This window comes from Mustela erminea, chromosome 12 (assembly GCF_009829155.1).
Source record: "Mustela erminea isolate mMusErm1 chromosome 12, mMusErm1.Pri, whole genome shotgun sequence".
Taxonomy (NCBI): domain Eukaryota; kingdom Metazoa; phylum Chordata; class Mammalia; order Carnivora; family Mustelidae; genus Mustela; species Mustela erminea.
Window position 1 is genome coordinate 50,049,229 of NC_045625.1, and position 17,013 is coordinate 50,066,241.

The 17,013-nt window shown below is 38.7% G+C and overlaps 1 protein-coding gene across 3 annotated transcripts in view; it reads right to left on the minus strand.

Annotated features, from left to right (window-relative positions):
* Positions 1-17,013, minus strand: part of ADAMTSL1 (ADAMTS like 1) — a 920,800-nt gene that overhangs the window by 321,682 nt on the left and 582,105 nt on the right. For all 3 annotated transcript variants that reach the window (XM_032306889.1, XM_032306886.1, XM_032306887.1), the window contains one exon: positions 8,295-8,340. In XM_032306889.1, coding sequence (XP_032162780.1) covers positions 8,295-8,340 — 46 coding nt within the window. The remainder of the gene's footprint in view (positions 1-8,294; positions 8,341-17,013) is intronic.

Consider the following 17,013-nt stretch of genomic DNA (forward strand, 5'->3'; position numbering starts at 1 on the left):
AGCCCTACAAGTAGCTAAGTCACCATTCTACATTCATTCTAGCTTTGTTAGACTCTTCAATATCTTTGGGGGGTGGATATTGATTGGTCTGCTGGGATATGTTTCTGAGAATATATAGCAATTCCAACCAAGCATTTGTCCGGCCAAAGACCAGCCAAGTGATAAAGCTGCCAGAGACATAATTGTTCAGCCTATGGAGTGGGCACTGTGTAGACAGTCTTGTTTTCTAGGGCGCCTACATGGCTCAGTCAATTAAGCATCAGACTCTCGATTTCAGCTCAGGTTGAGATCTCAGGGTCCTGAGATCGAGCCCTGGGTGGGGCTCCCTGTTCAGCAGAGAGTCTCTCTCACCTTCTGCCCCTCCCCCTACACATGCATCTGTGCTCTCCTTCTCTCTCTCTCTCAAATAAATAAAAGTCTGTTTTCCTATACTTCATCCACAGGAAGGGGCATTATAAGCCTGCACTTCTGCCGGAGATGAGGACTAATATTCTTGTTCTAGGATATGTGGAGCCTGTTTCTGTGGTAAAATGATCAAGAAAAGTTCTCCATGATATCACACAGTGAAGCTGACCTTCAGGAATTTAGAGTGACCTAATTTTCACTTTTATAAATAGGGTATTCTCCTGGAAAGAGTACTTTGCTGCAGAAAGGGGGAATTGAACAAAGAGACTGAGGGAGGGCAGAGTCAACATAACTGAGCATGCTCACTGCGTTTTAGAGGTTTCCACATGTAACCCTCGGAAAAACTGTGAATTTTTCCCCCAAAGTTTAAAAACTAAATTTATATATTCCATGACTTTCAGACTACTTTGCCCTGACCTCATTTTCTTTTCTATATTTTTAAACTTATACCTGTAAGAGAAGAATACATGCGTTCATTGTAAAAGACCTAAAGTACTACAAAGGTATACAGAATAAAAAAAGGAAAGTCCTTCTTAAGTTACTCAAAACCTCTCTCTGCATAATGTCATTACTGTGATCAGTTTGATATGGTCCTTCAAGACCTTACGGTATGCCACATAACAGACAAACCTCAGGTGGAGACTTTTAAAAACTGACTGAGATCATATTAAAGATACTACTCCACAACCTGCTTCCTTCACACTTACTATGTCTTGGAAAAACTTCACAGGCTTGTACAGACAGACCCAACTTAATGCTTTTTAGTGACTGTAGAGTTTCCATGATATGGACGTACCACAGTTTATTTAACCAGCCCCTTTCTATTTGTTTCCAGTTTTTCAATTACCACAGACACTGTATTAACAAACATTCTTTGCATATATGTAAGAAGGGGATTTTTACAGGTAAGAAAACAGAGATGAATGAATTGTTTCAAAAGCATGTAACTACTAAGTGGCAGCCCACTGAGAGACTAATATTTTTGTAGTCCTTCATGTCCATGAGTTGAAAAGTGAAGTGTGTCCTTTAAATCGCTCTCAGTTCCTACCCACACATCTCGATGGCCTCTCAGAGATGGCCATTACAAGGTTAAATGCACATGTGTAAGGATAGTGGAGGCTAGCCGCTATTTTGTCATATTAACTTACAACTGAAGTCCTAATAAAGTTACTTGGGAGAGACATTTAAACTCTGCTGTCAGAGTTTAAATTGAGAGTGCTTCCTGTCTCAGGGAAGATTACTGTAGAAGGAAAATTCCTGCTCTTTAGCTAGGAGAATCATTAAGGAGGGAATCATGAGTGGATCCTGCAGGAAGCACAGTTCTTAGGTCCAGCGCTCCCTAGTCTAGTCAGCCTTGTGGAGGACCACTCTGGATGCCCAGGGCTCTCTCTGGAAGTCCCCTGGAGTAGGGGGAGGGTTTTGAACATTTATTAGGAAGAAACCAACATTCTTTCCCTCAGAATTTCTTTCTCAGGTAAGAAACGTGTTACTTGAGGTTAAGAGAACCTTCCACTGCCCTTCATGTATTTCAGTCTGAGACTGACTGGCTCTGGGGACTAGGAGAAGAGAGAAGAGAAATACACAGGCAGGGGTGATTAGAGCAATCCCCTTCCTGTCAGCCTCCTGGTCCTCTTGCAAACAATGTCCATTGCCCTTAGAAGTTACAAATGCCCCTTAAAGATGACACTTGGGGGTACGTTCAGGCTCCTCAGCACAGATAAGCACCTCTTTCCCTGCACCATACCTGGTACCATTCCTCATAAACTGACCTACCAGAGCCTCAAGAAACTGGGTTAGTTCATGCCTCTCCCTTCACATGTACTAACGGGGCTACAAGGTCAGGTCAGAGAGAATTTTCTGACTAACCCCCACCCCCCAACAGCAGTTTCCCCCATGTCAGTCTTTATGCCATCCCTGCTTGATTTCCTTCAGAATTGTTGACTCTGAAATTGTCACACTTCTCTTTATTTGTTTATAACCTGCTTTCTCTCACTAGAGAGTAAGTTCATGAGAGCAGGGGCTTACCTTTCTCTGTAGCTAGAAAAAGTGCGTGGGACACAGTGGGTCACAGCAGAAATTGTTCAACAAACCGCATTTCCATTTTTTATAACACTCTTTCCCATTGTAGCCTGGAAACATTCCTATCATTTTGGAAATGCTCCACTCAAATGTTTTATTATTTAGGATTTCATCATTCATTCACCAGATGTGTTGAATGCCCACCATGTGATAGAGGTTGCTAAGCTTCATCTGTTCATAGCCCCTGTCATATCTCAGCAATTCCATCGATTAAGTCATTAGGTCCAAACAACTCAATAGGTATTTGCATCTTAGTGACTTAGTAGTTATTGGGGGGGGAACATATATATATATATATTTTGTTTGTTTGTTTGTTTTTTTAAAAGAAAAATAGCTTTTATTTCATTCATAAATAACCAGGTTTACTTACTCTTGGTTAAATTTGCACTTGTTGAGTACTGCAAAATTTCTCAATTTATGAAATTGGATTGGACAAGGCCACCCTCATCTCCAGTCCCATGTTGATTTTCTCACAGTACTTGTCTTTTTTTTTTTTTTAAGATTTTATTTATTTATTTATTTTGACAGAGAGAGAGATGGGGAGAGAGTGCACAGACAGGGGGAGCAGCAGGCAGAAAGAGAGGGAGAAACTACCTGCTCAGCAGGGAGCCTGTTTCTCCCTCTCTCTGCTCCTCCTCTTTCTTATGCTGTCTCTCTCTCAAATAAATAAATAAATAAAATCTTAAAAAAAAAAAAAAAGAAGAAGAAGGTAGCATGACTACGAGAACTAGGCAAACATCATGGGAACCTTCTTTATTGACACTGCCTGTGTCAATAAAGAGTGATTAACAAGGAAACCATCAAAGTACGTGAACTGATTTTTCAGGCAACACAGAAAAATTAGAAAAGCAAGGAGATACTTTCGCCTCTTCACCCTCGGAGAATAAGGACCTAAAGAAATGTCCTATGTGGCACCTACAAAGAATAGGAAAAGAGGGTGAATCTGTGGAGAAGAAGGTCAAAAGAGCCTCAGGAAGCTGTCAGGGATTAAGGACTGACCCTGGAGGCTTAGCTAACAAAAGACCCTTGAGTTTTTCCAAAACAAGTATTTATTTTTAAAAGCGGAATATTTACCCTAAGGATACAAACGTAGTGATCCAAAGGGGCACATGCACCCGAATGTTTATAGCAGCAATGTCCACAATAGCCAAACTATGGAAAGAACCTAGATGTCCATCAACAGATGAATGGATCAAGAAGATGTGGTATATATACACAATGGAATACTATGCAGCCATCAAAAGAAATGAAATCTTGCCATTTGCGACAACATGGATGGAACTAGAGCGTACCATGCTTAGCGAAATAAGTCAAGCAGAGAAAGACAACTATCATATGATCTCCCTGATATGAGGAAGTGGTGATGCAACATGGGGGCTTAAGTGGGTAGGAGAAGAATAAATGAAACAAGATGGGATTGGGAGGGAGACAAACCATAAGTGACTCTTAATCTCACAAAACAAACTGAGGGTTGCTGGGGGGAGGGGGTTTGGGAGAAGGGGGTGGGATTATGGACATTGGGGAGGGTATGTGCTTTGGTGAGTGCTGTGAAGTGTGTAAACCTGGTGATTCACAGACCTGTACCCCTGGGGATAGAGTATTATGCCTCCATCAGAAAGGATGAATACCCAACTTTTGTAGCAACATGGATGGGACTGGAAGAGATTATGCTGAGTGAAATAAGTCAAGCAGAGAGAGTCAATTATCATATGGTTTCACTTATTTGTGGAGCATAACAAATAGCATGGAGGACATGGGGACTTAGAGTGGAGAAGGGAGTTGGGGGAAATTGGAAGGGGAGGTGAACCATGAGAGACTATGGACTCTGAAAAACAATCTGAGGGTTTTGAAGGGACGGGGGGTGGGAGGTTGGGGTACCAGGTGGTGGGTATTATAGAGGGCACGGATTGCATGGAGCACGGGGTGTGGTGCAAAAATAATGAATACTGTTATGCTGGAAATAAAAAAAAAAAAAAAAAAAAAAAAAAAGAAATAAATCCCCCCCCCCCCAAAAAAAAAAAAAAAAAAAAAAAGCGGAATATTTAACTGAATTGCCCTGAACTTCTTAGTTTGAGAAACTGGAATGTGATTATGAAAAGATTCTTTCTTAAGGGATTTTTCGTTTGCTTTTTGGCAATGCTGCTTCTGTCATGGCCAAAAGCCAGAAAAAAAAAAATAATAAGCTTCAAATGATTTGAAAACTTCAGATTCTCATAATAAGACTCAGGGTCAGTTTGATTCTACAAGTTATAAAGAGTTGGCGCAGGTAACGCAATGGGTTTTAAATAAAATTAGGTCAGAGTCTCAGCCTCCATCTGTCCACGAGAATGCTCATAATGATAGGAAGGAAATTGTAGGCTGCTTCTGAAGAGCTTTAAGGAAAGGGTAGGCAGACATCTGCTCATGATGCTTTAGGCATTCATCTGCATAGGAGAGTTTGGACCCTTTCCATTATTTTAAAAGCTCTAAAGAACCCGAATGGACATTATGGAGATTCTTAAATAACATCATGGGAGTTAAAAAAAAAAAAATAACATCATGGTAGTGATATACAAGCTATCACTACATTACAAAGGATAATAAAGAAAACCAATGAGCTAAAGTATATTTCTATTAATCATTCTTTTATACCATTTCTAAAAAAAACTCTGTCAATGCCATTTTTTCTGAAATTCAAGAACTACAGATTTAATTTTTTTAACCTACTGGCAGTTGAACCTATGCAGTTCCTGGTATCCTCAGTGGAAATAAAGAAATGAACTAGGCAAAATTTTCCACTGAAAAATAACTCTGACTCCCAATGATCATGCCTTCTAATTGCATGCACTCTCTCCCTGGTTGGGGGTTAAAAAAATATATATACTTTCATTCATCTTGGTCTCTCTCTCAGCCTGTCTCATCTGTACTCTGGCTGCAGGTCACCTCTAAGGCCAGTTTTTCTCTATTCCTGCCCCAGTGCCTTGCTGTACCACTGGACTAAGTCCTAACGCCCTTCTCCCCTTGTTCTCTGCCAGATCAAGTTTTTTGGCTTCAGTTGAACCCCTCTTTGACACCCAACCATTCCCTGTTTGCTTTGATGGTTTCCACTTGATTCCCCCAGGGGCTGTTGTGGGTCTTCCTGCTTACGTCTTCAAGTTCAACTCACCTCCTCCACTTTCAGCAGGTGACTGAGAAAACTCTACAGAGAAGCTTGAGACTGTGTATCCCGAGCAGACTCAACATTTCTTCAAAGTCTTTCTAGTTCCTCATGCTTCCTCTCTCAGTTTGCTTCTATTTTCTCAGAGTGAAGCCTATGGTCTTTTCCTTTACCAAGATTCCTCTTCTTTTTTTTTTTTTTTTTTTAAAGATTTTATTTATTTGTCAGAGACAGAGGGAGAGAGAGTGAGCGAGCACAGGCAGACAGGCAGGCAGAGGCAGAGAGAGAAGCAGGCTCTCTGCTGAGCAAGGAGCCTGATGTGGGACTCGATCCCAGACCCTGGGATCATGACCTGAGCCGAAGGCAGCTACTTAACCAACTGAGCCACCCAGGCGTCCCAAGATTCCTCTTCTTATTACCTATTATCTCCTTTGGGAAGGAACTATTCCTTCACCTCCTCAGATGATCAGTCTCTCCTTTAGGTCAACTTCTCTCTCAAGGTTTACTCATTGCAAACAGACTAATTACCCACCTACCTTTATGGGACTCCACAGATGATGAGATACCTCTGTGAATACTATGAATAGCTTATACCCATCGACTCCATTTTCCCATTGATATTCTTTTTTAGCCACTGCGATCTTGATTTTTGTTCCTAGTACACCATAGAAATCATTGCCCCAGCAGGCTTTTTTTCAGTGTTCAACCTATCGGCAATATTGATCCTACTGAACACCTTCAGGAATTCTTATTTCTTCTGCTACTTCTCTCATGGTTCTCTTTGTGGATTACCTGGCAGTCTTTTTCTTTCTATCTCAATACAGAACTTCTCTCCTCTTATGATTTTACATTGCTTCCCAATCTTCAAATTTTATACATCTTATTTGTGTTTCTATGGCTTGTGCCTTGATCCCTTTCCCAAGATCAAATCCCCATCGCACAGCTGACTATAACACCTACAAGTCCAGCCTGCATGTCACACTCCATAGGGTCCTTAAACCAAACTTGTCATTTCCCTCTCCCAAACCTCCTCCCAATGTTCCTAGTTTTGGTCATGATATCCACCATTCTTTCAGAAGCCTGACTATTCATTTAAATTCAGCAAATTTCTACCATATGCTTAATATGTGTGAGTCAACAGTTCCAGGCATGGGGGGATAAAGGGGACAAGGCAATACTTGAGGCTCCTATCCTCATAGAGTTTGCATTCTAAAGTAGGAGAACAGAAAACAGACAAGTAATCAAAGAATATAAATTTTGGTAAAGACTAGTGCTACGAAGAAAGCCAAAGTGCTGCAAAGGAAGCCAGGTTGCTGTGAGACAAGGGTTTGGGCAGTGGGACAAGCAATCAGATGAGGGGACCAAGGAAACCTCTCTGAGGAGGTGACATTTGAGATGACTGGAATAAGGAAAAGGCCAGTCATGTAGATAGTGAGGAAAGGGCTATTCTAACAGACATGGGCCAATGCAAGAGCTCAAAATTTGTACACACCCCTCTGTTTCCTTTATTCTCACCTCAACTCCTCTTTCTAATTTAAATTGCTTGTTAGGTCTTGGAAAGTGACCTTGATTTTTATCTCTTTCATCTATTTCCTTCTGGTTTAAGACCTGATTGCATCCGGCTCCCCATCATTTCCTGTTCCAGAACATCCCTCCTATCATTACAGAATTAATCTTCTCGAAGTGAAAGAAACTACAATACCATCCTTTTGCTCTAAAGCCTCTAGTGATCCCCCATCATTCACTGAACTAATATAGCCTGGAAGAGTAGCATTCAAATCCATTCAAGGTGTAACCTCAAAATATATTTTTCCATTATTTTCTTCTATACTGCTAGGCACAATCCTATCCAAATTTGTGTGCAGAACACACCTTCAACATTTTGTGTCCCCTTTACTTGGACCGACTGTCACCCCCTCACACTCATTGTCAATCTGTCACAGCCCTCCTGGTCCTCTAAGCCCCATCTAAAACCTTTTTTCCTTGAAGACGCTTTAGATGTCTCTCCATTTTTAACCCACAAAGAATTTTATCCCTTTCTTAGAGCATTTGTCATACTTTGTGCTAGAATGTGGTTAAGTGCACATCTATCTTCTCTCTCTGCATCTCTTACTTTATCACAGATGTTTCCAGACAGTGACCACATGTTATTTTCCCTTGTACTAGTATAGTGCCTCACACAGAGTTGGCATGGAACAGTATTTGTTGAATGGATAAATGAACTTGTCAAATCTGAGTTTGATCAACTAATACTTATTTCACAAGACCCCAGTAGTTTCCTTTTTATCATTCCTCTTATTGGTTCTCAAGACACTTAGATGTGAAAAGTCCGAAAGCAGAGAAGAAGTACAGAATACAGTCCCTATTTTGAAATAGTCTAGTTAGTTTCAGTTGAAAGTTTGTATTGAGGAACATTAAAGATACCTATTTTTTTTCAGGTTGCATTATCACTATAGGGTGAGAAATATAACTTACAGAAACACTAACTGATTTCTTGTTCAGGTTACATGAAACTTCTTAACGTTATTTAGTTCTTAAAAAAATATAATATCTGTAGTTTAAAAAAAGTTTGCTTTTCAAGTATTTTGTTTGCATTTACTGAATTTTAAAATAGATTTTATTCCAAAGCTTTAAAAAAAATACATTATCACAGTCACAGAAGCTCAATACTTACCACATTACTGCATGTTCTGTACCGGATATTTCTTCCCTCACAGCTCCTAGAGGACAAAAAGAAAAAACAGATTCATTATTACCTGTGAAAGGCTCAAAATTGAATCTATTTGCCTATAAAAACAAGTTTCAGGGCGCCGGGGTGGCTCAATTGTTTAGCGTCTGCCTTTGGTTCAGGTCATGATCCCAGGGTCCTGGAATTGAGTCCCACATCGGGCTTCCTGCTCAGCGAGAAGCCTGCTTCTCCCTCTCCCATTCCCCCTGCTTGTGTTCCCTCTCTCACTGTGTCTCTCTGTCAATAAATGAATAAAAAATCTTAAAAAAAAAAGAGAATAAAAATAAAAACAAGTTTCTCTTAATACAAGTAAGAGTCTTTTCTTCTGAGTAACAATGTTCTTAGGAAAGTTCGTATCAAATATTAAATAGCAGATCTCAAGAAGTTGTGTGTGGAAATGGATTTCTCCATGAGGGCGAAACTAAGCATTCATTTTGCTTCCAGAAATTTTCAAAATAAGTACTTACAGTTAGTGCTTATTTAACCAAATAAATATTAATGCAAGGTTTACTGAAAATGAATCCTGCCTTCCTAATTATTGCTGGCATAAGACTGAAGAGATGTTTCACTGAACAAATGTATGTCTGGAATATGGTAAGAATGGGACTTGATAAACATGTCTTAAAATTACACATGTAAGGACATGAAATCTCATAGTTCTTAAGGAATTATTTTTACTTCTAAAATACACAGTCATTGTAGAGGTTTTGGGAAAGAAAGTTTACAAAAACAGAATCTCCCAGAACTGCTTCATCTAAGGATAATCCCTATTATTTTGATTTTATTGATTTCTTCTCAGTGCAGAGGAAATCACATCACCTATGCCATTTTGTAGTTTGGTTTTTCCACTTAAAAATTTTTGGAAGCATTTTCCCACACTGTTAAATAACTTTAAAGACACAACTTTGAGAGCTACATAATATTCCGTTAAATGAGATCACATAATTTGTGTAAGCATTCTTCCATGACTTGTCATTTAAGTAATTTCCAATTAGCAGTTTGATAAATGATAGTGTGATAAACTATGTCCATGTGTATGTTTTATCTAAGTTTCTGACTATGGCTGGTAGGATAGATAAATTTCTAGGGGGGAAATACTGAAATAAAGGGAATGAGCTTTTATAAGGCTTTTGATAAATATTGCCAAATTGCATTCCGTAAAAGTTGTATCATTCCGCACTCCCATCATCATTACATGGGAGGTTCATTTTACTCAATTTCTATGAACCAAGCCAATTTTTAATTAAATATTCAAAGGTGACACTTAAAAAACAAGGATAGCAGTACTCTGCTCTTTGTAAAATAAATCATACTTTTTTACAAAACAAGTAAAAATATGTTATAAAATGCTGAGAGAATGATTATACTAATAACCGATAGTTATGAAATCCCAAGTATATTTCTAAGTTTGTTGTATGTATTAATTTATTTAATCCTTTCAAGAACCCTGGGAAATAGGGCACTATTATTATACCTATTTTACAGATGAGAAAACTGAAGCTTAGGAACGTTAAGTAACTTGCCCAAATCTCACAAGTATTAAGTAGTAGAGCTGAGATTTGAAGGTAGGCCATCCAGCTTCAGAGCTTACACTCATAATCAAAAGGATTGACCACTACCTAATTTACTTGTTTATCCAGCAAACGTCCACTGAGCTACTATGTGCTGGGCAATGCATTTACTTCTGAGAATACAAAGAAGAATGAATATGATTTTGTCCTTGGCCTTAAGAAAACCACTCATGTCATTATAATTCAGTGTAGGAAAAGCTAAATAGTATGTATTAGGTCTTGGGGATGTTATCAAAAATAGAATAGCATCTGAAAATACAATTACACAAAGGCTATCTTCAAGAAATAGAAAGGTCCCAGCCTAAGGACCTGACTGTGACCAGTCTGATGTTATTAACATGCATTAACAATAGAATGTGGGAAAGGCAAGGAAGGGCTGGCCAGGCATTACAATCATAGAAAAGAAGAGAATGACAGAGATATATGGTTGTCAGTGCCCCCCACAACAATGCCCCAGGCGAAAGGTCAATGAACATCATGTCCTCTAGGTCCCATTGGCAAGGCTGTCGCTATCATGATATAGACACCTCATACTAATTTTGGTGATGCCAAAGAATGCTCTGTTCATCCCAGGAACACCCTCATTATGATGCCATGTTGACCAAACATCTTGCCAAGAATGATCTGGTTTCTCAGGACTGCTGAGAGGCAGACTGTGCTTGTCATGCTGATGGGGGTATTTTGGTTCATGTAGTAGTCCTATTTTTCATTGTAAGTTACTAAATACACTAGCATTCTAGTTTGAAACATTAATCTCATGGACCAAGTCATTGTGAGCCTACCTCTAAGAAGAGGATCTGTTCTTGGTATGATTGCTGAAATATACCTGATTTCTGAGTCTAAAAAGATGATAACTAGGCTCCAGTCGATAGTAAATTTGCAAGGTGATGAATTCTACAACCCAGAGGCCTCAGGTAGCATGCCATTTAGACACTGGTCTTGGCTGAATGTGGTAAGTTTTTCAGTTTTGCAATTCACAGTACATAAGTGACATGGTGTAACAGTTCAGAGCATCCACTTTGAAACCAGAATCCTCTTTCTGGAATCTTGATCTCTTCTGCAGTTTCAATATCTCAGATCTATCATCTGTAAAATGGGATAATATTTCTTATCTCCTGAGATTATCATGAAGATTAACTGAGTTAGTATCTGTGAAGCACTTCCTATGGTACCTAGCACACAGTAAGAATTACATAGACATTTGATCAATTAATGGCATAATAGCTATAAAAATATAATAAATATGGAAAGAAGGTTAAGAATATGTAGAGAAGAAACCACAGGCAAAGGCATAGACATATAAAAAGGTCTGGCTTGGTTTTCCTAGAGTTGGGGGTTTATATGGGGAATTGCAGATGAGAGAAAAACCTTCTAATTTTGAACTTGGCAACAAAGGGGAACCACTAAATGTTTTAAAACCGAGGAGACACAATGACTTCTTGCTTTTAAAAAAGTGAACTCTGGTGTTAATCATTAAGACCTTAAGACTCTATGCTTTTCACCTAATTTTATTTTCTTTTCCTAGCCTTATCCCCCAAAAGGAGTAATGAAAACATTTTTAAATTAGGAATTTGAAGATGTAGGTCATAGACTTTGCTCTTCTCCTTGTATAAGCCTGTTGTCCTCTCAAGGTCTTACCCCTCTCATAGGTCTAATGTATGTTGGGATGGTGAGGCACCAAGTTGTGATCACAAGCTGAGATAATTTATAAAAGCTCTGTTCAAATGCGAAGGAGATATTATCAAGATATCATTTACTGAATATCAAACCAAAACAAGCAGAAAAATACCCACTTCATTAACCTCAACGAGCCTTTTCCCATATATTTGCAACCACGAACACACGTTTTTAAAAGCATCCTTGAAAAATAGGAGATGGGGCACCTAGGTGGCTCAGTTGTTAAGTGTCTTACTTTGGCTCAGGTCATGATCCCAGTGTCCTGGGATCGAGTCCTGCATTGAGCCCCGTATTGGGCTCCCTGCTCAGCGGGAAGCCTGCTTCTCCCTCTACCACTCCCACTGCTTGTGTTCCCTCACTTGCTGTCTTCTCTCCGTCAAATAAATAAATAAAATCTTTAAAGTAAAAAACAAAAATAGGAGATGAAGGCACATAATATAAAAGACTGATTAAAATCCTTCTTATTTCACAAAAGCAAAAGCAAACACAAAACAAGGAGAAATACTTGCTGCAATTTTCAAAGAACGTCTGATAATTGTCTAACACCTCATATTGATTTACAAATAATTTTTCCCCTGACTTAAGCCTCGCCTTTACTATAGAGTATTACTTTATTTATTTCACATAACTGACTGAAATATGATTTAAAGTGGTAATGCTAGATTTTGGAAAGGTCCTCATTACTGAAAGACATTATGAAATTGTGGGTAACAACAGTAATTCTAGCCTGCATGATATATTGAGTGCCTTCTGTAGGTATCCGGACCAGGGTTCCATATTCTGTGTACATTATCAGTAAGCTTCTGACAACTCTCCACGTTTTTATTATTCCCATTTAATACATGAGAAAATTGAGAAGAGAGAGAACCAGGGACTGGAACCCAGATTTGTCTAACTCTGGAGCATGTAAAACAACAAAAAAAGAACAAGATGTGCTTAAGAGGTGTAAAATATTGGGGCACCTGGGTGGCTCAGTTGGTTGGGTGTCTGCCTTCTGGTCAGGTCATGATCCTGGAATCGAATCCCGCCTTTGGCTCCTTGCTCAGCGGAGAGCCTGCCACTCCCCCTGCCCGCCAGTCCCCCTGCTTGTGCTCACTCTCTCTCTGACAAATAAATAAAATCTTTTAAAAAAGTGTGTAAAATATTAACACTAGGTGAAATCTGGGAAACCAAGCAGAGAGTTGGCCTGGGGCTTAACTGCACCTTATTGTTACCGTTATCAATTTATCAGCTGCTCTTCAGTTCTGGTAAATTCACTTTTAGTAAGTAAAAGATACCTACACACACACACTGTGTATCGTGAACCTCTCCAAGAGAACCTCTATGAAATGTAACATGAAAAGAACTGCAGGGCAGAGAAGCTTATATGTTTTAAAAGCTCAAATTTATTAAACCTGAATATAAATTTTATTTAAGTTAGGGAAGTGACTATTCCACCACAAGGATTTAATTCATGCCAAGTGTGAATTTCTTCATCCAAGGCATTTATCTGGGCACAAAAGCTTCATTTGAGGGTCAAGCAGTAAAAAATATTTTCTTCCTTTCTTTAGCAGTTCATTAACTAAAACAGCCAAATGGTTTCCTTCACATCTAAGCAAAATAAAATTCACCTCTGGGAATGAAAACAAACAGAAATTTCAATCCAGAATGGTTTCCAAAGCACGTTATAGTCCACTGATAACAGAGATTTTTAAGTAAATGCATCCTTTCAACTTAAACTATAGAGAAGTTTCAGGGCTGTGTTTAGTGAGGACTGTACCAGTTAAGGACTGGTACCAGTTAAGGACTCAGAACTGGTTCAAGTATGAAAGAACAAAATGCAAATATTCAAATATATTCCAAACCAGATTTGTAATGGGAAGTTCCTTATTTACTTACTTACTTACTTACTTATTTTAGCACTTTAGTCCTAGCCAGTCATTAATTTTGACTTAATTCCTCCTCTCAAAAATGGAAATCATCTCAATCACAAGCTATTATTTCTGAATTATTCAGACTTTAATTCACTTATAATGAGATTAGTGTAAGCTTGAGGCACAGTTTATTGGTCTCTCATTAACACACAACAAACCATCCAAACTCTTCCAATTCTTAAAATCCTGATATCTTAGTTTCAATTACTATAATTTGACAACCACAGAAGAGATAAATTAACAGGGAAAATGAAAAGCTCTTTCCAGGCTTTAGCAATTTGTTGGTCCCATACTTCCCCATCCTCCCACTTACATCATTTAAGACATTAAAAGAGGGAGGCATATTCAACTTATCTCTCACTAAAAACTGAAAAAAAAAAAAGAGTAACGCACAGCCATTTTTACCTCAAAATTGTTCTCATTTTCTCCCTAAGCAAACAGATTCTTGTGGGGACATAACCAGACTCATCCTTGGTGACAGTAAAGAGTTTCAGGAAAATGTAGTAACTGTGTGTTTCAGACTCCAGGATTTCAAAATACTGCTCATGGAGTTTGCCTTTGTTTTCCCAAAACCAAAGAGGGCTGCTCAAAACAGGTGACAGTCAAAACAGGTTACAGTATATCTTGGAATACCTGCTGGCTCTCAAATATAGACTCGGACAAAGAACTTTAAAATATGACTGTTCATCTGCTTATGCTCTCTTTTTAGTTACCTGGAAGGAAACCATGAACTCTTCATAAGAGAACAGATATAAAACCATATCAGCAGTTCAAGCTGATGGAGGGACTCTGGGTGCTTTAGATTGTGGATCCTAAAATGAGCATAGATTAGACAAGATAAGCAGACTTACAGCTGGAACCAGGATTTTGTGTAGTACTGTAGCATAGTTTTCCTCTCTTACTTCAATTTGAGCATTACAGTATCCACTGGTGTCCCCAAGGAGCCAGTTAAAGCACTTCTACATTTCTGAGATTTTTTTTTTTTAAACAAAGACCTCAAGAGGAATAACAAATTCTGAGAACACTTAAGAGGACCAAGTACAGATGCACCATTGGTCTGCTTTTCATTTTCCACAGACACATTACCGTAAGAAGTTCTTTCAGGAAACAACACTTGATACTAATCAACTTGGTCATTAAGAAGGAGGTTATTGATTCTTCTCCTATCCACTTAAGCCCCCATGTTGCATCACCACTTCCTCATATCAGGGAGATCATATGATAGTTGTCTTTCTCTGCTTGACTTATTTCGCTAAGCATGATACACTCTAGTTCCATCCATGTTGTCGCAAATGGCAAGATTTCATTTCTTTTGATGGCTGCATAGTATTCCATTGTGTATATATACCACTTCTTCTTTATCCATTCAACTTTTGATGGATATCTAGGTTCTTTCCATAGTTTGGCTATTGTGGACATTGCTGCTATAAACATTCGGGTGCACGTGCCCCTTTAGATCACTACATTTGTATCTTTAGGGTAAATACCCAGTAGTGCAATTGCTGGTCAGTTCTATTTTCAACATTTTGAGGAACCTCCATGCTGTTTTCCAGAGTGGTTGCACCAGCTTGCATTCCCACCAACAGTGTAGGAGGGTTGGGATTGGGAGGGAGACAAACCATAAGTGACTCTTAATCTCACAAAACAAACTGAGGGTTGCTGGGGGGAGGGGAGTTGGGAGAAGGGGGGTGGGGTTATGGACATTGGGGAGGGTATGTGCTTTGGTGAGTGCTGTGAACTGTGTAAACCTGGCGATTCACAGCCTGTACCCTTGGGGATAAAAATATATGTTTATAAAAAATAAAAAATTTAAAAAAAATTGCAAAACTAAAAAAAAAAAAATAAGGAGGTTACATGAACCTCTGGACACTGTGTATAAACCTATCCTCAGATGCTCACTGTCCTCATCCATGGGTCAAACCGGTGATAAATCCTAGGGTTTAGAAGAACTAGAGTCTGGACATCACAGATGGTTGGCAGTGATCACGCCTTGCATAGGGGAGAAGGAGGAGTCAGAGGACATTTAAGTGGTGGGTGCCCTAAGCCCCATGTTCTCTTCTTTCCTTTAGCTCTGTTTTACTCTTTTGTTTAAGAAAAGTAAGCCTTCAGTGTTTTGCATTTTATTCCATGTTTAAATCATTATTAATTCCAATTTAGAATGTCTTTCATGAGAATCAAAGTGAGCCTGGTTCATGAGGAAACTTTCTTGGTGTGGTGCTTGATCCCAGCAAGAGGAGCAAGTTCAGCACCACCCCTTCTTCAAAAAGTATCTACCCAGAAACAGAATAGAATGGTAGTTATCAGGGACTGTGTGTGTGGAGGAATTGGGGAGATGTAGTTTAAGGGCACAAACTGGCAACTGGTAGACAAGTAAATGGTGGAAATTTAATGCACAGCCTGGTGATTATTGATAAAAACACTGTATCATAAACTTTAAAGTTTCTAGGAGAAATTGTTCCCACCACAGAAAAGAAATGATAACTGTGTGACATGTGAGAGATATTAACAAAAGTGGCAATCATATTGCAAGATACAGATGCATCAAATCAACATGTCGTATGCCTTAAAATTTTTATGCTATATCTAATAAGAGGTTAATATCCAAAATATAGAAAGAATATATATAACTCAACAGAAAAAAGGGAAGGAAGGAAGGAAAGAGGAAAAAAAAAAACCCAATCTAACTAAAACATGGGCAGAGAACATGAATAGACCTTTTTCCAAAGAAGACATCCAGATGACCAACAGATACATGAAAAGATGCTCAACATCACTCCTCATCAGAAAAATGCAAATCAAAACCACAATGAAATATCCCTTCACAACCGTCAGAATGACTAAAAAAAGATAAGAAATAACAAGTATTGGTGAGGATGTGGAGAAAAAAGAACCCTTGTGCTCTGCTGGTGGGAATGTAAACTGGTGCAGCCACTGTAGAAAACAATAGGATGTTTCCTCAAAAAATTAAAAATAGAAATACTGTATGATTCAATAATTCCACTACTGAGTATTTACTCAAAGAGAATGAAAACACTAATTTGAAAAGATATAGGCATCCCTATGTTTGCTGCAGGACTTTTTATAATAGTGAAGATAGGGAAGCATCCTAAGTATCCAATGACTGGTGAATGGGTGAAGAAGATGTGATGTATATATGCAATGGAATATTATGCAGTCATAACAAAGGAGAGGTCTTGTCATTTGGAACAACACAGATAGACCTAGAAGATCCTATGTTAAGAAAAATCGTCAGCCTGAGAAGAGAGCAAAGACCGTATGATTTCACTCATATGTGGAATCTAAAAAACAAAACAAATGAAGAAATAATCAAATAATAGAATCAGACCTATAAATATAGAGAATGAGCTGATGATTGCAAAAGCAAGGGGCCTAGAGGATGAGAAAAATGAGGGGGAAAACCACCAAACCAACACATTTTATTGTATACCTTGAACTTCTACAACGTTATATGTTAATTATACCTCAATAAAAACAGATCTGCAG